Source organism: Peromyscus leucopus, chromosome X (genome assembly GCF_004664715.2).
Source record: "Peromyscus leucopus breed LL Stock chromosome X, UCI_PerLeu_2.1, whole genome shotgun sequence".
Lineage (NCBI taxonomy): Eukaryota > Metazoa > Chordata > Mammalia > Rodentia > Cricetidae > Peromyscus > Peromyscus leucopus.
The window spans coordinates 83,722,855-83,746,177 of NC_051083.1; the positions used below are offsets into that span (position 1 = coordinate 83,722,855).

Consider the following 23,323-nt stretch of genomic DNA (forward strand, 5'->3'; position numbering starts at 1 on the left):
TGAAAAGTTAAAAAAAAAAAAGATGCTGAATATGGAATATCATACCTTTAATCCCATCACATGAGAGGCTGAGGCAATAGGATTGCCTGGGAGTTTTAAGCTAGCCTGTGATAAATAGTGAGTTGCAGCTTACAGAGTGAGACATTGTCTCACAAAACAAAGAGTAGTGTTGAAGGGAAAAAGGGCAGGAGGAAAGGGAGAGGCAGGGTGGCAGAAGGAGAGACATGGGGAGGAAGGGATAGAGAGAACACAAAGGAACATAATTGGTGTTACATTTCTTTATAGAGTGTTTCTGAGGTTGGTCCCCAGTTTAAAAAAAATTGTGTACCAATCTAATTTATATATTAAATAACACTGTAATACAGCATTTGACACAGTTTTAAACAGAAGAAAGAAAAGCAGAAAAATTCATTTTACAAAATTCTTTCCCTCAGAACAACATTTTGAAATCAGCTTTTTTTAATAGGTCAGTGTGAGGAATGTATTCTGTGACTAGTTGTGAGATTAATTTTCAGAGAAGACAAATATAGCAGGTGTTAAGTTTGCTTATGGACTTCTTCAAATTGTTGTAGTTATGAAGGGATGTGCTTCTTAGGAGATAATTTTCTGTGGACTTGAACTTTGAGAGAGTAAAATCCAGTTCATCACTTAGATCTCCTTTCTACTCCTTTTGTTTAAACTTTAGAGGCCTGAAGCATAGTACTGTGAGCTGATTTAAAGAGTATCTTGAAAACTGAAATATTCATTTATATACATGGGTGTAAATGATTCTGCTAATACTTTAAGTGTAACACTTGTTTGTTTTCTTGGAATTTGATTACATCTTTTTAGATTAGTACATTTACAACACTATAGTTTAAGTTGTGTCAAAACTTCATTAAACCCTCCAATCTTCAGTTTATTGAATTCTTTAGAGAACAGTGCTTTGTAAATGCAGACTTGATTGGTATTCCTCATCAATCCCATCTGTTTAAAAGTCATATTTGTTCTCTCTCTCAACATGTTTTTTTTTTCTTTATTGAAAAATTTCTGCCCCATCTCCAGGTCCTTTTCTTTCATCAAAAAATTATTCACTAACTCAAAACGCTCAAGTAATATTGTTTCACAACTATATTTGTGAAATAATTGTGATTAAACAGTAATAATGACAAATGTTGGGTTGAGAGCTATGGCTAAGTGAAATAAAACATGTTTTAGTTTAGAAAATTTTACAGGTGCTTTTTGATGATTTTCGCATTTATTCAAAGTGGTTGTCAACATTTGCAGCACCAGAACAGAAAAGAAGTGAATATTTCTGGGACTATCTGTGGGTCTAACTTGGTTCACCATGAAGACTGTTTCCACAGAGGATTTAAATGAACCCAGCTGGCTTAGTATTCTGTGAATTGCTGTAGTCATTTTCTGAGTTTAATCTTATGACTGATTTTGTAATTCTCACAGTGGGGGAAAGTCGACAACATGAGCAGCATTTAGTGAATATAATTAGTAAGTTTGAAAACAAATGCTTTTTTATTCTATAAAAGCTCTGTTTGAAGGGGATTTAAACCCTGTTTGAAACTGTTGTGCAAAATAAAACATGGCTACTGTGACTGAATGTGACCAATCATGTCACAAGCTGGTTTTCCAGTTAAATGAAGCCTTCCTAATGAACGCATTGCACAACCTTAATAAGGGGAGCCAATGACTGGAAGGAAGTTTATAAAGTGGATTTTTTACTAACATAAAGGTCTGTGATAATATTAGAGGCGTTAGGAATTATTTATATCTATTTAAATACTTTTTCCATGCTGGTAATTACAGCCACATTTATTGAACCTTTATTCTTTGTGGAACCCACTGCTAGGATTTTTGCAGGAAAAAAGAAAAATCAAACATATTTCCAATCTTTTTGCTTTCATGAATTTAATGATACATATAGAACACAGTAATGCTAAAGCCAGAGAGAGGGAAAAAAGTGTGTGGGGACGGCTGTAAGGGGGATGGATGGACACAATATAGCAACACACATGAAAAATAAATTATGTTGCTCATAAATGTTTGCTAACTAACTACCAGGCAAAAAGGCACTCTGTGGGCGACATCCCACACTGTGAAACTGCTGCACTTCTCTGCAAAGGAAAGAGATAATACCAGCCCCGTGTATAATATGAGCATTGCTCCTTTCTTTTCAATTTGATTTTGCCTGAATTCTGTCATGAGGATGATCACAAAGTCTTAATGTTTTTTTTTCTTATCCCTATTCTTTTAGTTTCTTCATTTACATAATGGAATCTCAGAATACATGTCTCTTTAAATTATTTTTATGTATATGAATGTTTTGCATGTGTGTAATGTGTGCACTGCATGCATGCCTGTTGCCTGTGGAAGTCAGAAGATGGCTTTGGAGCACCTGCAACTGGATTTATGGATAGCATTGAGCAACTTGGAATTGAACACAGGTCCTCTTGCAAGAGCAGCAGGTGTTATTAACCATTGAATCATCTCTCCAGCCCCTACACATTTCTTTTGATGCTACAATATTTAAGATTGATTCTAAAGTTACTGTGTACTTTCTGCATTTATTTTTTTTGCACATTTTCATTAGCATTCGTTGTACAGTGATGAGCTTCATAATAATATATTTAAGTCCAAGTACATCATGTATTCACTTCCCATAATCCTCCTCTTTCTTCCCCATCTTAATGAAATGTTAGTTTTTTTAAAACAGTTGTATAAAATTTAGCACTACTGAGTCAAAAGAATAATATAATTGTATAACAATCTATTTTGTGTGTGCAACCCTCATTTCACTAATCAGGCAGAAAAATCAAGTACTGCTTCCAATAGCAAGAGACTTTCATGACTTTTATTTACATAAGTATGAATGAAACATTTTTATTTTTATTGCTCAGTATGAAGGATTCAGGTATGATGAAATGTAAACTGCTTGGAGGCGGTTTAGAGAAGGGAATTTACTCTTTAAATTCAATGAAATCTTTATCATGTACACCTGTATCTCATCTGTACATCTGTTTTAGTGACAAAAAAAAATCCAAGAAACACAACTTGCTAGAGGGAAAGATTGGCACACATGGCTTCATGGTTTCAGATGAGAATTGGTTGCTTTTGTGGTTTTCAGAGAGAAGCAAGGTAGAATATTATGTCTGGAGCTTGTGGTGGAGAAAAGAAGCTCACCTCATGGCAGAAATGAAGCAGAAAGAACCTAGATGGAAACAGAGATATAATATAAACTTTAATAACATGGTCACATCCTAATAGCCTATTATGAGGTTAATATCCTCATGCTCTAATCTGGACCAGTTCTACAGTCATGTCACATCTAAAACCTAAACATTTTTAAAGTATGATATTTAGAAATCTGGTATGAAGGAACATGAAAAATTATTATAAATCATATTGAAATATTTGGAGAATGATACACATGCTTCGTTGTCAGAATTTTTCATCAGCAATAGTCTGGCCCATTTCAAGTTGTGTAGCATGCCCAAATTTCAGCTTTTATAGACTGTATGAGAAAATCCAGAGTGTTTATTGATTTCCTAAAGCATCAATTTAGTTTTTGTATATTTGTTTTGTTTTGTTTTGTTTTGTTTTGCAGCAGCAGCAGCAGTCAAATTTGTTAGTGGTTAAGAGAATTGATCCTCAGCTGTAATTTATTTAGGGAATTTTTATGAGACATAATTGGCCTACAATAAAACTTATACAATTAGAATAAAGTTTGGTGAAATTGGCATTTCTCTAGTCCTACAGATTCCCCACCACAGTCCCTAGTATAGATTCCTCATAACCCTGTTCCCTTGATCTACTCTGCAGCTCCAGGCAGTTACCAATTTGCTTCACTTTTTCTTTGTTAATTTTTTTGTTGTTTGACAGTTTCATATGTTTATCTAGTGAATTTTATTTTCACTCCAACACCCCCTCACCTTCTTTTCTCTTCCTGCTGGAACTCTTCTTTTTAACAAGTCCTCTTCCATTAAGATTTGACTGTGTATCACTACCATAAGACTAAGCAATGAATGTCTGGTACATACTGCATAATCAATGAATCTTTGTCCTTATATGAGGTACTTAGAATAGTCAAATTTACACAGAAATTAGAGTATAGCTACCTGAAAGGTTAAAAAGATGACAGACTATTGGTGTCTAATGTTTTAGCTTAGGATGACAACAAGTTCTGATTATGAACAGTGCGAGTGATTGTACAGGCATGTGAATGTCTTTGGTGTCACTGAACTCCAAATGTTTAAAATGCTAAATTTTATATTCTTATCTTACACTGAAAAAGAGGGTTTGCATCTGCATTGCCTGTAGTAAGATATCACTGATAAGATATCAGTAATAATCCTGACCAGAGCTGCAAAAACAGGAAGTAATAAGAAAAAAATTCAACAGAGAAAATGATTACTATTAATTCATATGATAAAATTATATAGAGAATTGAAGATGAGTGAATGAATTATTGATTAAAGAAAGCTACCAACATAAATATATTTAAGCAACTCCTCAACAGCTATATCTCATTGTTGTTGATTTTGCCTTTCAAAAAATTTGTTGTTGACTACCAGAGTTACTCTTACATTAATGGCAGATCTTTGAGTGTCATCTACCTGCATTTTTGCCCATGTTCTATTTCACTTTCTCTCAAACTTCACATAGTCAATTTTAACTAAAACTGCTCATTACAATAAAAAAAATGAGTGGTTTTAGAATTTGTATAAACCGAGACTTATTGAAGAAGCTAGAAAAAAATCATCCTGAGTGAGGTAACCCAGACTCAGAAAGACAAGCATGGTATGTACTCACTCATAGGAGGATACTAGATGTAAAACAAAGATGACTAGACTGCTACTCACAACTCCAGGGCGGCTACCTAGAAAACAGGACCCTAAGAAAGACACAGGGATCACCCAATGACAGAGAAATGGATGAGATCTGAACTGACCTACTCTGGTGATAGGATGGCCAAACACCCTAATTGTAGTGCTAGAAACCCCATCCAATGACTGAGGGAACTAGATGCAGAGATCCACCGCCAGGCCCCAGGTGGAGCTCCAGGAGTCCAATTGGTGAGAAAGAGGAGGGTTTGTATGAGCGAGAAGTGTTGAGACCAAGATTGGAAAAAGCACAGGGACAAACGAATGGAAAACAAAGTAGCCAAACGAATGGAAACACGTGAACTATGAACCAATAGTGAGGAGCCCCCAACTGGATCAGGCCCTCTCTGGATAAGTGAGACAGTTGATTAGCTTGATCTGTTTAGGAGGCATCTAGGTAGTGGGATCAGGTCCTGTCCTCAGTGCATGAACTGGCTGTTTGGAACCTGGGGCTTATACAGGGACACTTGGCTCAGCCTGGGAGGAGGGGACTGGACCTGCTTGGACTGAGTCTACCAGGTTGAACTCAATCCCCAGGGGAGTCTTTGCCCTGGAGGAGATGGGCATGGGGGGTGTTCTGGGTGGAAGGCGGCAGGGGGGAGGACAAGGGAATCCGTGGCTGATATGTAATTATATTATAAAATAAAATAAAAATTAAATAAAAAACCTAAGAGATACTTATGCTTATAGACTATGTTTATATCAATTTAAAATAATTTGATTTTCTTAAAGCTATTCTCAGAAGAACTTGTTTGGTAGGCCTACTGTAGACAGGTTGATTAACTGAAAGCAGTTACAAGTAGCAGACCTGCTTTTGTTTGTAAAGTACAGACGTGTTTCATTAATTCATTGTGGCCTTTCCTAAATGAGCATAAGTGGCTGATGATTTTCCACTTGTCCTGGCTATTTCAGAGTGATGCATGTGTAGTGCATTCTCTTTGAATAAGTGATAGTATAAGGAAAACACTAAGAGATAGAGCAGTGTGGGTAGGAAAGCAGAATTTGTCTTCTCTGAGAAACTAATAGCACAAATAGACTGCTGGGCCTGAAGGTGGCAATTGAGATGAATACTCATTACATCGAATGTTGTCATGGTTTCAAGTGTAAGCTCTGCTTTCCCAGATTGCTACCATAAACTAAGAAGTGAAAAGCTCTTCAATTGCATGACTTTTTATACAATTGATATCACCTGCCCCCCCCCCCCGCCTTTTTTTGGAAGTGCCATTATAATAGAAAAATCAAGAGTGTAAAAAAGGGACAATCAAGCCTACATTGAGAATTAGGACATCTTTTCCAGTGTAAATTACATTTGGCTGAATTAGTGTCAACTATGGTCATGTAACACCTTTAAAAAAAGGGGGGGGGGAGTTTTGGTGACAGATTCAGAAACAAACCCAGGAATGCATGTGTTATGTGTTAGACCTGTCTGGTCGTAGCTGCAGAGATAATGTCTTTATGGTAATTGCAATCTTTAAAAGTACATTATCTTTCTCAATGTTATTGCAATGTCTGCTGGTGTTGAAGAAAGCAATAATTCGTAAACAACCTTGGAAGAGAGCATAGAACTTATTTTTTTTAAATAAAGGAAACTAACATTAGAATTCATGTGCTGTATCAAGACTGGCAAGCAGTAGTAGTTGTTTTGAAGTATGCAGTGGAGCATTCATGATTGCTTAAATATTAACTGTTCCATGAATATATAAATATAATAGGGGAAAATAAGCCATAATTAGGTAACATTTTACTAAAAAAAATAAAGTGGAATTATCTGATCACAGTGATAGATTAAATGATTTAATTTCAAGGATTCAACCAGATTCTGTCTCTGCATGAAATATCTCATTTCTTTTTAAGGTTAATCAATGCAGTATAGATGTGTCTTGTTTCCTTTTGGTATGTTAGGGTTGTTACCTTCACACACATGGAGTGGGCAACTGTTTTTTAATGCAGGACTTCTTAAGTTCACTGAGTTTCTTGTAGCCATTTTTATAAATATAAGGAGAAAGGGAGGGGTCTGAAAGGGTCACCTTCTAATGTACTTTATTGGCATGAACCTTTGTCTCAAGTTTAAGTCTTAACATCACTTCCATGTTAGACCTCCTTAAATACATCCAGAAATGTTTCACTTGGGAGTATGTGTACAACTTTACCATTGCATTCCTTTTATTCTATATGTGCAATTCAATTTTTGTCTATGATCACTCTACATTCTACAGCCATTTGTGTAAGACGGTTCTTACTACTTTCCAGAAGTGAACCATTCTCATGAAGTTAGCTGAGTATTTTCTCTGTTAACACTCTAAAGTTGATGTGTAGGATTGCTTTGGGGCAGATGCATAAAATCCACTGTTTTTTTCCTATATAATACATTCTCACAATTTACTTTCCATCTGAAATTGGGATGCTGACTCTGGTAACACAGTATTAGCATATGCTTCCTTATGGCTGATACTTCATTTTATTTTAATAGACATAGTGTGGTCACATTCTATAAGTACATTCTGTATGGCCTAAGGCTTAAGGCATTGAGCTCCTTAGAACAAATCTAATAGCCCTGACATGTAAACCTGAAAGGTATTAGTAGCACAGGTATTTTTATGGCCCACATTGAAGCCCAATTATCTACAACTCACATTTTAAGTTTCTGACTCAAGTTTTCTGAGAAAATGTCTGAGTGACAGTTTAGATGAGCCAATGAGTATTTACTTACCAGCTTAAGTTAGTTAAAAGGGGGTAAATAATCTACTAGGCTATCTAGTCCACCACTACTCTGAAACACAGTACAGCAGATTCACTATAGTGTAATGTGAGTATAATTTTAGTATAATTTTAAGGAAAAAAACAAGGGAGTGTTTGTAAGACTTATGAGCAATATATCTGAAGCCTCCACAGCACAGCATGCACAATTTGTTTGATTGTTTTGCTCTTGGACCAGTAATTGGTAAATTATGATACAGATCAGTATCATTTTATATGAACTAATTAAGAACAGAGCAGTTCTGTCATTTAGTAGCCACAAATTTCTAGAGAGTTCTCTAGTTTTAAATTGACATCAAGCTTTGAAAACATATCAAACATAGAACTTATTATTTCAAAAATGTTGTAAGATTTCGCAGGTAAACTGTAGGTAACTGCCTGAGTATCTCTTGACCTGAAAATTTTATTTGTCATTGTGGCTCTCAGACCTTGGAATACATCAGTATTACCCAGGGGTTTTCTCAACACCTTCATCGCCCACATTTTTCCCTTGATATAGCAAGAAACACCCTCTCATTTTCTGATTTAGTTGATTTGAATTTCTAACATCTTCCCAGATGAGGCCCAATGTTCTTGGTCAAAGGGTCATTGTTTAATAATCTAGTCAATACCCATGAATTATTTTACCATCTTTTAAAAGTACTGAGAGTTGAACCCAGGGCTCTACAAGACTCCCACTGAGCTGTATCTGTAGCCTAGCAACAATGAATTCTTTTTTTTTTTAATTTGAAAACATAGCTTTTATTAAGGTAGTCATATCAAAATAAATTTATAAAACATGGTGTAAGATAGGTGGTTAATAGATGTAGTTATACCATTCTCTCAGAAATTCAAATTGGTAATTTCTGCTTTAGAAAGAGCATGGCTCTGTTCAACAAAACTGCAGAAGTAAGCAGTCTAAGAGATAATTCCCAAAGAAACACTATAAAATATCTCTTATCATTTACACAAAGCTTTTATACATATTATATTTTTAGAAAATAGTTATAAGCAAAGAGAAATAGCTATGAATTGTAATTTGAAAATAAAAGACTAATTAACAAAAATGTTATGATTAAAATCTAAATGTAAAGAGTTCATAGTAAAACTCAGTATGCAACAACAATGAAAACATTACTTGTTTAAATTTATAAGTTTATATAAATCTGTATTTCAGAATAATGGATCATATTTTTAAATTTTCTTTTATTGTTTATTCTGTGTGTATTTTACATCATGCATCCTGATCCCACCCATCTCCTTTCCCCTTCCATGTGCCCTCTGCCCCTACAATAGTCCTGCCTAAGTAAAACAAAATCAAATTAAAAAAAAAAAAAAAAGGGAAAGGAAGAAAGGGAAAATGTCATCATGAAAGCTGCTGTATAATATAGTGAGTCACACAGTAAACCCCTTGAGTAATACAGCTTTACATACAGGCATTCATAGCAAAGAATCATTGGTTTGATTCAAGGCCCCTGGTTTCTGCTATAGTATTGACACTTGTCCCTCACTTGGACTTCCTGAACATCCCTTTGCTTCCCTGTGTGCCCTGTGTTGTGGCGATCCTATAGCCTTGGGTTCACAGGACCACACACCCCTACCTGTGCTCCAGCAGATAAAAGATGGGGTGGGTTTGGGGGTAGGCCAATGCTTAATCCTGATTCAGGGCCTGGGTAGTTGCAGGCACCCATGAATTCTTGATTTTCTATTTTTATTTCTTCCAATTCCTGTTCTCCTCTGGCCTAATTATGCTGAACTTATTCAGGATAATAATTATAATAACTTTTGCCACTAGCCTCACCATTTTCCAGCTGCTGGCTCTACTGCCCCCTCTATTATCCAGTTATTATCCACAGTCAATATTTTGAATAAATTATCCTTACACATTACCTCCTCTTTCTGGCTATCCATTTCGTTTAATTTTATGTCCTTGGCACTATTCTGAAACAATACTTGAAGGTCACCAAAGATTTCTCTAATCATCAAATTAGCCTTAATTATCTTTGGCTTGTCTGGAGCATTTATTCATTGAACATTCCGGGGGGAAATCTGATCATAGTCCTCATTTATAAGGAGGTCACAATCTGGTGGGTGATACTGAGTATGTAAACAAAATTATGTATTGTGATATAAATGTTACAATCAGAGCATTATAAATCACTATGGAAAAGCAAAAGTAGTATTTATTAATTATACTCAATGAAGTTGGAAAAGACTCATTATTATTAATGACCAGTCTTCCTGTGCAGTGGGTTTCCTTTCCAAACATCTTCTTCATGACCTATAGCCCATTATTAAATCCAGTAAATATTAAATCTGAATTTATATTAGTGAACAGGCTATGTTCTTTTACCAGCCTTTATTAACTGTGTTAACTCTGCCTATATGCTCTATGTTACCTGTAAAATGGGCATAGAGATAACTAATTCACTGAGTTGTTTTGAGGATTTAAAAATATATGCATGCAAGGCACTTACTAAAGTGCCTGTCCCATAGGTACATAACACATGGATAACACATGTTGATTCTCCCTCCTCCACATAAACAGAGCATTTCTTCCTGGTAAAGGGAAAGTATATTCATGGGTACAGAGAAACCAACTGAATGTGTGGGAATCTTTACCTTTTCACTCAAGCAACAATATATATTGAGTAACATTGTTTTCAGTGCTGAATATAAAATGTCTTTTAAAAATCAGACTTTCGAGCCGGGCATGGTGGCGCACGCCTTTAATCCCAGCACTCGGGAGGCAGAGCCAGGCGGATCTCTCTGAGTTCGAGGCCAGCCTGGGCTACCAAGTGAGCTCCAGGAAAGGTGCAAAGCTACACAGAGAAACCCTGTCTCGAAAAAACCAAAAAAAAAATCAGACTTTCAAAAACAATAACAACTTTGCATCAATAGACACATACATAGCTAAAGTTGGAAAGAGTTGAGAAGGGATTTGGCCCAACAAGAAATCATCATGCTAGTAGAAACCCTTGTCAGAGAGGGACTTTGGTGACTCTAATAACCATGTTAAGATGGCAAACTAAGGGAGGCTCACATTACTTCCAGTTTGATGATGGTCATGGTCCTGTTAATACTTTATTGTATCAAATTCCACAAACATGTCTGGGACCATAGCTACTGATTTAACATCTACTTTATAATTAAGTAAGGTGTTTACCCAAGATTGTTGAACTGGGAAGTACTAGGCTAAAAGGTCAAGTATTATTGTGTATCCAATAATTATGAATAAAATTGGATTGTTTTTTAATAATTATGAACAATACAGCAATAGAGAATGAGTTGTTTATAGCCACTTTCTCAGAGAGTATTTCTACATTGTTTCCCTCTCTTTTCTAAAACTAGATCACTATATAGTTAGCATTTTCTGACATGTTACACCATTATTTTAATTAGCACAACTAAAAACTTACAGGAACTGATTTTTTTCCCATTTTCTCTTCCTGTTACTCATTGACAAAACACATATGTTTTTAACAGTGACTCAAACTTATCTCCAGGGTGTCTTGGAGAAGTCTAGCCTTTGTAGTCACTGCCTGTGTGCATGTGTGAGTGTGTTCTTGCATTTGTGAATGTGTCTATATATAAAAATAAGAATAGAGTTAAATTTAACTGCATTCCTATTGAGCGTGCACAAATGAGAGTTATAGTGGAGAAAGAAAAATTTATTCCAAAACATTTATTAACCAACTAGTATATTATGGCATGCTCCTAGATTCTAAAAAAAAGTACTATTAAAATGGTCTTTCCGTGCTTTCAAAATCCATATTACATGCAAAAACTACTGTGTTCAATTGTCCATAGCATTGAAATATGACTTAGAACATTCTTATGAGAGAGAAGTACTCAGAGATACTGTAGTAGTTGACTGTTATTAAAGTGTGAGTAGGCATTTAGCTAACAAATAGAAGGAGAAAAAGGATAGGTTTCTAGCAAGGGATAACATGTAAAAGTACACACTGTGCTAATCTGTGACCACATGATGTATGCTTAAGCAATTCTGCTCTAAGCAGTGACAGTTTTGAAGAAAAAGACAAGAGCCATCTTGTAAATGGCCTTGTATGCAAAAGAAAGAGATTGGAGGTTAGATATAAGTTTTTCTAGTAGATGTTGTAGACCCTTTGCATTAGACATTTTCAGTCAGTCCCATTAGCCATAAATTAAAAAACTAAAGAATGGCATTTCTATGGAGTAAATAAATTAACCACAGTTGCTTAGTTTATTTTTAAAAAGAAAATTTCATTTTGACAAGTTGCTCTACCAGATTTTTCAGTTCCCACTGAGGACAAAACAAGGGGAAAAATTGGGTTTGTTTCAGCAGAAGGGAAAATTACCCATAGACAAGGTCCTTCACAGATGGATTGAGTGTGACTGATATGGATCATTAAGATGTTGTCTCCGGCTCCCTGGCTCTGTGCAGGATTCTGTGTCCTTAAATAGTCGGGTTTCAGAACAGTGATGTGACTAACAATTATTAGGCTTGAATGAATTAGAATTAGAATCAGTAAATTTTTTTAAGGGACTCTGGGGAGATGGTTCAGTGTTAAGCACTTGCCGTTCTTCCAGAGCACCTGAGTTCCGTTCCTAGCACCCATATAAGGCAGTTCTGAAATGTCTTTAACTCCAGCTCCAGGGCATCTGATGCCCTATTCTGGCCCTGAATGATACCTGTATATATGTGGCACACACACAAATACACACATACTCCTATTTTTTTTTAATTAAGTGCTCATTACTCATATTTTTCTCTCTACCTAAAGCTTTAGTATTGCATTTTAACATGCAAAAGTTATTATATTTTGTCATATATTATTCATACATTTTTTAAAGATGAGCATAGGGGCTGGAGAGATGGCTCATCAGTTAAGGACAATGGCTGCTCTTCCAAAAGGACCCAGGTTCAATTCCCAGCACCCATATGACAGCTCCCAACATTTGTAACTCCAGTTCGAGGGAATCTGAAACTCTCACACTATATATATGCAAAACACCAGTGCGCAGTAAATAAATAAATAAATATTAGAGAGAGAGAGATGAACAGAATTGTCAAGCACAGGTATTTTGTATTCATGCACCATTTCTGACTGAGATTGTGGCAATAGAATTCATTTAATTTCAGTTATTAATCTTTGTGTATAACAATTACTGGCCAGGTGTCTGCAATTAAAACTACTATGTATGTGGTTTATTAGCTGACTGCTCTTATTTTCATTTGTAGTTACGAAGTCAAATTACTGAAGTAATACAAATTTTTTAGCTTTTCCAAATATTTCTACTTTATGAATCTACTATTTTTTTTTTTTTAGTGTTGGAAATATACACAAAATAGGCAAGTATGGAATAGCCTCTCCATACCCTTTGGCCGCTTATAAAAAGAAGTCAGATGTCTGTCCTGTGTCCTTCCTCCATGTAGCTTGAAGAAGGAATTCAGCTGAAATATAGACAAAGTGCCAAAAGGCACTTTGCTTCTGGCTACACCAGACTTTGAAATGCTTATATTATACTATGGGACTTTGGAAGGCTGGAGCTTGGCTATCTCCTTGTTTAGATATTTGACATTTTTATAAAATTTTAACATGATTGCAAGTAACCAGATATCAAATAGAAATTAATTTTATCTCTTAATAAACTAACCCAACTACTTTGGAAGTGATATTGTACATATTCAGATTAGATTACCTTTGTTTTACCCCCAAGAGATGAAAACATCCAGCTTGTCTACTTACAACAGCAAATTATTGGATAAATGTCATTAACTAGTAGGACTGATGAAAGTGTTTTTAGTTGCCTTCTGTGCTGAAAATGAATAATACTACATGGACTGAGACAGAAGGACGATAGCTAGTGTATAAATGATATGGAGTAAGAAATAATGCAGATACAATATAAATTAATGTACTACATTAAGGATAATTATTTTGCATTATATTTTCATTCATCTAAAAGTTATGTATAGAAAGAAACATTAAAAAGACCATCTATTGGTCATCATTTCCTGCCAGTTTGAGACATTAAAAAGAACTCAGTGTGTGATGGTTTCTCAAAAATAAATATTGCTATATAGAATAAACACCATGTCTCCCATACCAACTAGAGACATTTCTCAGATTGTCAAGGCAGATGCTTCACCTTGATTGCCCATGCTTTGAAGGGAATGTTATGGTTCTAAAAAGGCACACGAATACTTTGTCTAGGAGGCCTATTGACTTAATTAGAAATAATAACATATTTGCTTAACTAAGATGTTATCCTGTATTTGTTTTTGTAGATTCAACCATTGACCATGGTAAATTGCATAACAGGATTATCTTGTTATTGGCACTGAGAGTGAATAAATATGAAAATACTTTTCGGTACTTGAAAATGGTTCAGTGATTAAAGTGCTTGGTGTTCACATAAGAGATCTGAATTTGGATCCTTAGGAATCATATAAAACAAAACAAGCAAAAATAAAAATGGCATAGTGGAGCATGTCTAATTCCCATTGATTGGAGGCATAGACAGGCCTAGGGCTTGCTGGCCAGATAGTCTAGCTGGAATAACAAGCTTCATGTTCAGTGAAAGACCCTGTCTCAAAAAGCAGGATGGAGAATAATAGAAGACACTAGATGATGACTTATGTCTGCAACACATGCACACACAGCAAGTGTACTTTTACACATGTACATATACATACAAACGACAGATACAACTACACACTCATACATACACAAATGTGTAAATTCAGCAATTTAAGAATGCATACTGAAGCTGAAGTTTTTACTGTAAAAATCATGTAAAGCCCTAGACAAAGTAAAGGAAATACATAAAATTGGCATGACTACAATACCATTTTTCTGTTTTATTTGCAATATCTATGTATATTTTTAACAACTGTAAAATTCTTGTGCAATTTGGTGTCTTGAATAGTGTAAGAGTTTATTTTTTTTTCTTCTTCTCTTTTTTTGTTTGTATGTTTTTGTCTCCAGACTTTGAAAAAAAACAATTTTCTTACTGTTAGGAGGGGGGAGGGTTCCTGCAATTTACCTTGGCACTTATTTGGTGGTGGGAGGGGAATCTCAGATGTTGAGTTGTAAGGGATTTTTTTTAATATCCCACATACTGTAAAAATGATGTGCTTTGTGAGCATCTAACACAGTAATCCCAGTTAAAGAGTTCTCTTTGGAGACCAGAGCCTCCCATTGATTCTTCTATAGCTGCTAGCCTTACTTAAGATAAACTGCCCTTGAGGTTCCTGTTGCTTTTTGTTCTTACTGCTTGTCCTTGGATTGTGGGATTCAACCTTGTAGTACGGAAAGGTGTTTGGTGAATGAGCATGAGTACAGCATTTTTAAATATTTTCAATATATTGAATACTGTATTTGTAGAATTTCTCTGAGAAATAATGATGAACCCTGGACCATTATGCCTTCGGTAGTCATTTGTTTATGGAGTTGTGAGGCTGATATTCTTTATATTTTTTCACGTCATGAGGATATAAATAGTCAATAAAAGGATTAGCACTAAACAGATTTTATATAGGCTGATTTAATAAATACTATGATTCTTTTTTGTTTTAGCCACTAAAACAATAAGGATTAATTTACTTTGTAATTACCTAAGTATCCTCTACAGCCTTTCCTAAACCTGTTTGTGAAGAATACTTGTTTATTCCAAACAGAGTAATCCTTAAAGCTAAAAGCCCCAAATCAGTATGAACACCAGTGGATAAATCCATCATCTGAGGATTATAGAATTAAAACACCCAATAAACTGTGAAAAATGTGATGTGTTGTCATATATTTATGCATTGTTTCTACGTAAATACTTGATTTCATTTGCAGCTGTGTCTAAGAGATCTAAAAAAGAAAAAATTAGAGCCTCCTAAAATTTTCTGACCTATCCTTTAAAGATTTTTATCATTCTATTAATGACATATTTTTCCTAGTATATCTAAAAAAAGCATTCACTGTTAAGCAAATAAATAATAAGTAATTTCATGTTTCCATGACTGTGTAGTCTGATTTTGGCTTAGAATTCTGTATGAAATGACTTCGTAATTTTTTTATCGCCCATACAAGTAAAGGAATGTAAAGCATGCTTACTGTTTTATGTTAATTTGCATCGATGATAGCTAGAAATAAATTTAATCTCACAAATGAATGCATCTTTCAAGAATATACTTTTTATAATAATGCAAAGACCCGAGTGTTAGCATCAACACACATTAACTGAAGCTATTACAATAAATACTTAAATGAGTGTTCATGTCTCATAAAAAGAATAGTTCATTTTGCCATAATGATTCAGACATTTTCGAAAATATAGATTAAGGCTTAATTTGCCACTTGTATTAATGCTTTTTTTCTCCTTTATAAAATATCAAGTTCATTTTATGATCCTGAGCTATGTCACTAGTTGCCATTAAGAAGCAACTGCCAACTTAATAAAAAAAATTCAAGTTAGCTTTATCATAATCAATATTCACTCATCTTTTGTTTGACTTATTTAAGAAAAGTATCTATTTAAATTACAAAAATGCTATATTTTCCCTTTCAGATTAGAGATACAAAGTCAGCAGATCAAAAAACAACCCTTTTGCATTTTCTTGCTGAAATCTGTGAGGAAAAACACCGTGATATCCTGAAATTTCCTGATGAGCTGGAACATGTGGAAAGTGCAAGCAAAGGTAATCGATTAGCAGCTGCCTTGAGACTATTCTTAGCCTATGTGTTTTAGTTTAAATGAGAAGATTAAAAAGGAAGCTGTGAGCACTATTAATCATAAAAGTTCTTTGTTGATGTAAGAAAAGTAGAAAAATAGTTTTGCTGGGCTTATATTTGACCCCACTGTACATTTAAATAACCTGTGTTGGTCTTTATTTTTTAACAGTGCCAGGTTATCAAAGCTTTTGGATCTCTAATCAAATAGTACATTCTATTATTTAAGTTGATAAGAACTTTACTGTATGCTGTAAAGGAATCATACTTTGTTGATTTCAAAATGATTCTAAGGCGTTGTTCCTTGAGAATGTTTTAAAGATAATGTTCTGTAGTTTAGCTTTCCAGAGATAACTCAACAGGTGCCAGGTAAACTAGCACAGTCTTTTAGGACAGATGAAAGTAATAGTTGATGATGAGGCATACTCGGGTCTCACATCACTGTATCCTGAATTCAGGAAGGAAGGCAGAAGTGAAGCAGAATGCTTGTGAGTTTTTAAAGCAGGGTAAGTAGCTGTGTCAACATAGTCTACACTTAACAAGTGATTAAAAAGTAAAAGGAGAGCCAGGCGTTGGTGGCGCACGCCTTTAATCCCAGCACTCGGGAGGCAGAGCCAGGCGGATCTCTGTGAGTTCGAGGCCAGCCTGGGCTACCAAGTGAGCTCCAGGAAAGGCGCAAAGCTACACAGAGAAACCCTGTCTCGAAAACCAAAAAAAAAAAAAAAAAAAAAAAAAAAAAGTAAAAGGAGATGTATCAAGGAAATATTTTTTTCTGGAGGTGATATTATATGGGTGCAAAATTTATTTTTTCTTTTAGATAAGAGGAATATGTACTGTTGTGATTATATTCTGTATCTTTGAGACTTAAGGGAAGGCACAAAGCCATATGCTTCTCAGACTTCCTACAAACTAAATAATCCTGCTAGTGTCCTTTGAAGGAAATGTCTATAAACGTCCAGAATATCACTTGCACACATTGTTCTGTAGTTGTCTGCTATTATGGAGTTGTCAGTCAGATCCTTGCCTTATTTTTAATTTTTTTTCTGTTGTGTCCTGTGCTGTGGTCCAAGGACCAATCTTAATTATAGAAGATAGATTATGATTCCATAATATTATAAGTTTTCTTTCTTCATTAAATTTTTTATAAGATAATAGAAAGTTCTATTTATAAGTATGTTATAGCTTTTTTGCATCCCTTGGATTTTAATATATACCTTTGTAACTAGAGGTATTATTGAACTGACAAATAACATGTATCATTAACATATTACATTATTATTGAAATATATAGAATACCACAAATCAAACCAGTTTTAAAATTAAGTGATATTTTGCTGTTATTATTTAAATGGTCTCTATGATAATATTTTAATTTCATTTGTTTAATAAGAATCAGTTTTAAAGGGAAATATATCTGTTTAATTTAAAATAAATTGTCCTGTCAATTTTATGGTGATAATTTTCAATTCCTATATTTAAGATACCTTTTGTCACCATATCTAAATATATACATTGAGTTTAATAAAACAGAATGATTGAGTTTAATTCTACATATTTGTTTATTAATGTAGTACACACAGAGAGAAATAAAGATATACTGCTTAATCTGTTTTATTTCACTCCAATAGAATACCATGTACTTGTATAATTAGCAATGAAAATAGATTTATGTCTCACATTTGATAGGTTGGAAGTTCATGATCAAAGACTTCATATATAACATTTTCCTCATAAGTCAGTATCTTCTGGTGATGTCAAAGAAATATTAGAATGTATACTCCTGTTGACAGAAAAATAAAGTCACCTAATATCCTATTTCTATTATAGAACATGTGACTGTGTTTTATATAATGTTTATATGTTTTAAGTTGTTGCTAAAACATTAAAACCAAATACGTTTAGCCACTGTTACAAATGATAAAGGCAGACACCAGAACAAAACCTTTTAAGTTATTTTAAAATTTCTAATTCTAATTGTATTATTTACTAGTTTCAGAGCATTGAGGTTGTGATTTTTATGTTCTCATCTAGAAAATGACAATGAATGTCAATAACAGTAAGATTAAATACATAAACTAATATATACAAAGCATACAGTAAGAGCCTTGCCACCTACTGTGTACACTCCCATTATACTACTGTCATTAGAACTGATAGTCATAATAGTATTAACAATTTATCCACCAGAGATTGCAATGTTTTGATCATTAGATTAGAAGAGAATAATCATAAATATGTTGTCTAGTTCTTCAAGGTTCAGCTAAGCATACATCCTATCTAGCTTTGTTTCTTTCATATATCTGGGCTTTTTGATAAATCCTTTTTATATCTTTAACAGTTTCACGACTTCCTTTTGCCCTGTCTATTTCAACAGCCAAATTTATCCGTTGTGTTTTGATTACTTGCTTTGTGTATTGATCTAGCCAGTATATTCATGAGACCAATGCCAAAATCCCCTGTTCCTGTCTCACTGTTTGGGCTGCAGCAATTCCCACTGTCCACTTGTTTTTGAATAGCTCTTTTTCTTTCCCTGTGAAATTCAAAGAGTTCTCTACTTAAAAACTTCTTAAGCACATTCTGCCTGCTTGCGGCCCCCTTTCATTTCCTCCTGGTTCTCACTTCAGTGTACCCAGACATATATTCTCTTGAGCCATTTTTATTCCTTTATAATAATCATGTCTATGTGTACAATTTCCTACTGCATCCCCTGCCTGAAAATCTCACCTGCATTGTCCTCTACGACAACTGACTATCATTTGTCAAAACACTGTTCAAAATCCATTTCCTTTCTTTCTACTGTCTTGTTACCAAAGCCTCAAGAGAAAATACTTTTAAGTTTAGTCTCTACAGGAAGAAAAGAAATGGTGAAAGGTCATGCCACTTACGTGTTATTTATAGTTAAATGCTTTTCCTTAATATTTAAGTCTATTTTGTCTTTGCTTTCTTAACATAAATTTCAGGGTCATTTGAATCAAATTCTATCACCTTCAGTACTGTGTTTAATATACTGTATGTTTAGTATTCACACTCTCCCAGTGGAAATAAAAAATAGATCAACACTATATAATTAATTTATTTTTGAAAATGGATCATCTGCTTATGAAATGATCCCCTTCTATTAAAAAACAAAACAGCCTTTTTAAAATTGGAGGTATAGGAACAATGAAAATGTGTATTAATGAATGTACTACATTTCACATATAATAAGCAACTGTATGACCATCTATCTTTTGTGAATATTAGAATTCAGGTGCTAACTATAAGAAAAGAATGTTTTCTGTCCAGTATGGCAAACAATGGGTATATTCTCATTAAGTACTAAAAGCATAGGCCTCAAAATTATTGATGATGGAGAGAAGTGCCATCACCTTAAGCTGCAAGAAAAACAAAAACATTATGTAGAATGTAGGGAAACCTTTATTTGTATAATTATCTTTATTCTTCAGAAAGCTAAGCTTTAAAATTATGCATTCCTTGGAGAAGCAAGCCTTTGGTATCAATTTAGCATATTTTCCTAGAGCTCTGTAACTCAAAGATATTGAAGAAAACACATCATTTTTACATTAAAATAGATATATATTACAGAGTAGAATGCAAAAGCCACATGAATTTTTAAAATAAAACGGATGACTTCAAAGAAATTTCACACTTGCAGCAGATCCCTAGGGGTGTGTGTTCAATCTTCACTTCCATTAGGGGTACTTTTGTGCGAGAAGTTTATGAAGCATTGCCTGGAGATTTTGAAAGTGGTTTTGTTTTTATTTGAATTTGTTTAGTTATTTAGTTAGCTATTATTGCTGGGACAGGAGAGGCAAGCAAGTAGACTAAAAAAGTACAGTATTTTCTTCTAAACATAAATTCTTGTAAATCTGTAGTTCAGAAGAAAATAGTATATGATGGAACTTTATTATCACTGAAATTAATAAAGTAGTACTGTAATTATTTTATTCTTGGGTAAATTCTAAGTCACAGATCCTTTCATTAGTGATTGACATACCAGTATGTATCAAGAAAGTATTGTGTCTATACAGATTTTGATATCTTCAAACACTAAAAAGTGCCTTCTATAAGCCACAATTACCTTTTGCCTACTTTATTTTTAATGATTATACATGGATGGTGCAGTATCTTCTTTTGTGTGAACTTAAAACAAACCAGACATTTGGTAAGAGATAAATTGAACTGAGAAAATGACTCCATCAGATTGTCTATGGCAAGCTTGTAGTGGATTTTCTTGATTGATGAGTGATGTGAGATATACCAGCTCACTGTGGGTGGTGCCACCTCTGGTCTGTTGGTCTTGGGTATAATAAAAAGCAGACTGAGGAAGCAACAAAGAAGCACTCCCACATCCAGGTTCCAGCCTTGAGTTTCTACTCTGATATCTTTTAGTGATGGACTAGAAGTTGATTTGGATTATTGTATTCTATCATAGCAATAGAAATCCTAACTAAGTCATGTGAATATATGTATATATAGTAGATATATAATATATGAAATATTAATAATTTACTAGACATATTTGGTGAATTCTTTATCCACTCTCTTCTCCATAGCTATCACTTTAATTTTTAGCTTTGAGGATTTTTATAGTTTGATTTAAAACCTTTACTGTTTTATAGGTTAGCTCCAGGGATTAAACCAAAAGGGTTAGTAAAGTTTAATTAAAACTATTCTATTCAATACAGGAAAATTATATTAATGTATTTGAAGGCACTATTAATCCTAAGGTTTTACATAAATCTAAAATGGGTTTCACTTCAGTTAAATTAGTGCCATCTTACAATATAAATGCTAGCTAAGAGTTCCATGAACAATGTTAATTACAAATGAATTAAATTATATTTTTCTCATCCACCTTTGCCTTGTGATATCTGTCTTGTTTCTATGTTGTATTGCTAACTGACTATTTACATTTACACTTATTTCTTCTCAGAATTAATAGGTTGAATTCCTTTTACATTAAAAGGAATCTTGTTTGGAAACTCTAGGAATTAAAGATGTAAATTAGAGTAGAGAATAAAAGTTGTGAGGAAAGCAAAAACAAAACATTTTAAGAAACATTAAGTAATAATGAAAGTCAAATATTAGAATATAAAAGTTGGAGGAAAGAGGAAAAAAATCAAGGACATTAGAATCAGTAGAAACTTTAGAGGTCTCCTAGTTCCTGCTAAAAGCAACCCAGAGTGGCACTGAATCCAGCTTCATCATTTTATAGTGCAAGAAACTGGTCCCACAAATGATGAAAAAAATTAACCATGATCACACCACTGTATGGAAGACTATTCAAATTTCAGCCATATTTTCACACTTTCTCACACAGAGATATTGGAAAATATACAGTAAATGCTGAGCAATTAAAAATCCTACCATAGCTATAAGTGCCCTCTCCTCTGTTTAGTTGTCTAAAGGTTATCTTACTCCAGTTGCACAGATTAGCCTTCTCTGTATTGGTGTCAGTAGCAGCATTGGAGCCTTATTGATAATAGAACAAATTCCACATTTGGATTTTTGTTTCTATCTCCACTGCATAGGCTGACTTCTTAGATTCACAGATTAATTTCTTATTGGGGTCAGTCTCAGTACACACACAGCAAACCAGATACATCTAAGTGGTCAGTAAACAATTTTGAAATTAAACAACTGATTCCATTTTAATACAGTGGATATTTATCAAAATAAGGCAGTGTGGGTAGCTGGTTATTGTTCACTATAAAGAGAGGAAGCTAGGCACATCAATATAAAAGATACTGGCCTAAGGATATCTCCTACTCTGTGCTTCATTTCACTTCTTCCAATGAGAAAGTTAAAAGTGGAAACAATTGAGTTAATAATTGTGGTGATATTGTGTTTTGCAAAATATTGTGCACCCTAATAAACTTATCTGGTGTCAGAGAACAGAACAGCCACTAGATATAGAGGCCAGAAAATGGTGGCACACACGCCTTTAATCCTAGCATTCCAGAGGCAGAAATCCCTCTGGATCTCTGTGAGTTTAAAGCCACACTGGTAACAGCCAGGCATGGTGACTCACCCCTTTAATCCCAGGAAGTGATGGCAGAAACCAGAAAGGTATATAAGGCGTGAGGACCAGGAACTGGCTGGTTAAGCTTTTAGGCTTTTGAGTAGCAGTTCAGCTGAGATCCATTTGGATGAGAACTCAGAAGCTTGCAGTCTGAGGAAACAGGATCAGCTGAGGAATTGGCGAGGTGAGGAAGCTCTGGCTTGTTCTGCTTCTCTGATCTTCCAGCGTTCACCCCAATACTTGGCTCAGGTTTGATTTTATTAATAAGAGCTGTTAAGATTCGTGCTACAAATAGAGAGAAACTGAACTTGAAGATATCACCAAACAAGAGATGTTTATGAGGAGCATTAAAGATTATGTCATAGGGCCAGTAGCAACAGCTGTAGCTGCTATCTTTATTCTAGTACTTGAAAAATTACTTCCATATTCTCTATTGTTAATTACCCTGAAAAAATCTACATGAATTTTGGGATAAAATTATAGTGATTTTAGAGCACTTGTCTGTAGACACATAGTTGAAGATGTAGGAAAAGGTTAAAATGTACAATTTCTGAACAGATTTAGATGTTCTTTTAGACACATGAGATCATATTATACCAATGTGGAAATCCTGCAGTGTGTGTGTGTGTGTGTGTGTGTGTGTGTGTGTGTGTGTGTGTGTGTGTGTGTGTGGAAGTGGAAGTGGAAGTGGAAGTGGAAGTGAAAGTAATAGGACAACTTTCAGGAGATGGTTTTCTCTATCATATGGGTGGAGTAGAGTGTCAGAACTCAGGTCAGCAGGCTTGGCTGCAAGATGAATCCTTCACCCACTGAGCCATCTTGCTGCTAGCATAGTAGAATATTTTGACTTAGTTAAGTGTTAGTTATCTGAATAAAACATAGTACATATATGCTGTGGATGATTGATTGATAAATAAAACACTGATTGGCCAGTAGCCAGGCAGGAAGTATAGGCGGGACTAGCAGAGAGGAGAATTGAGAGA

General features: G+C 34.5%; 1 protein-coding gene across 1 annotated transcript in view; it reads left to right on the plus strand.

Annotated features, from left to right (window-relative positions):
- Nucleotides 1–23,323, plus strand: part of LOC114696996 (protein diaphanous homolog 2-like) — a 761,266-nt gene that overhangs the window by 369,868 nt on the left and 368,075 nt on the right. Inside the window, 1 exon segment of the mRNA XM_037199207.1 lies at nt 16,155–16,284. Within this exon segment, the coding sequence (XP_037055102.1) occupies nt 16,155–16,284 (130 nt within the window).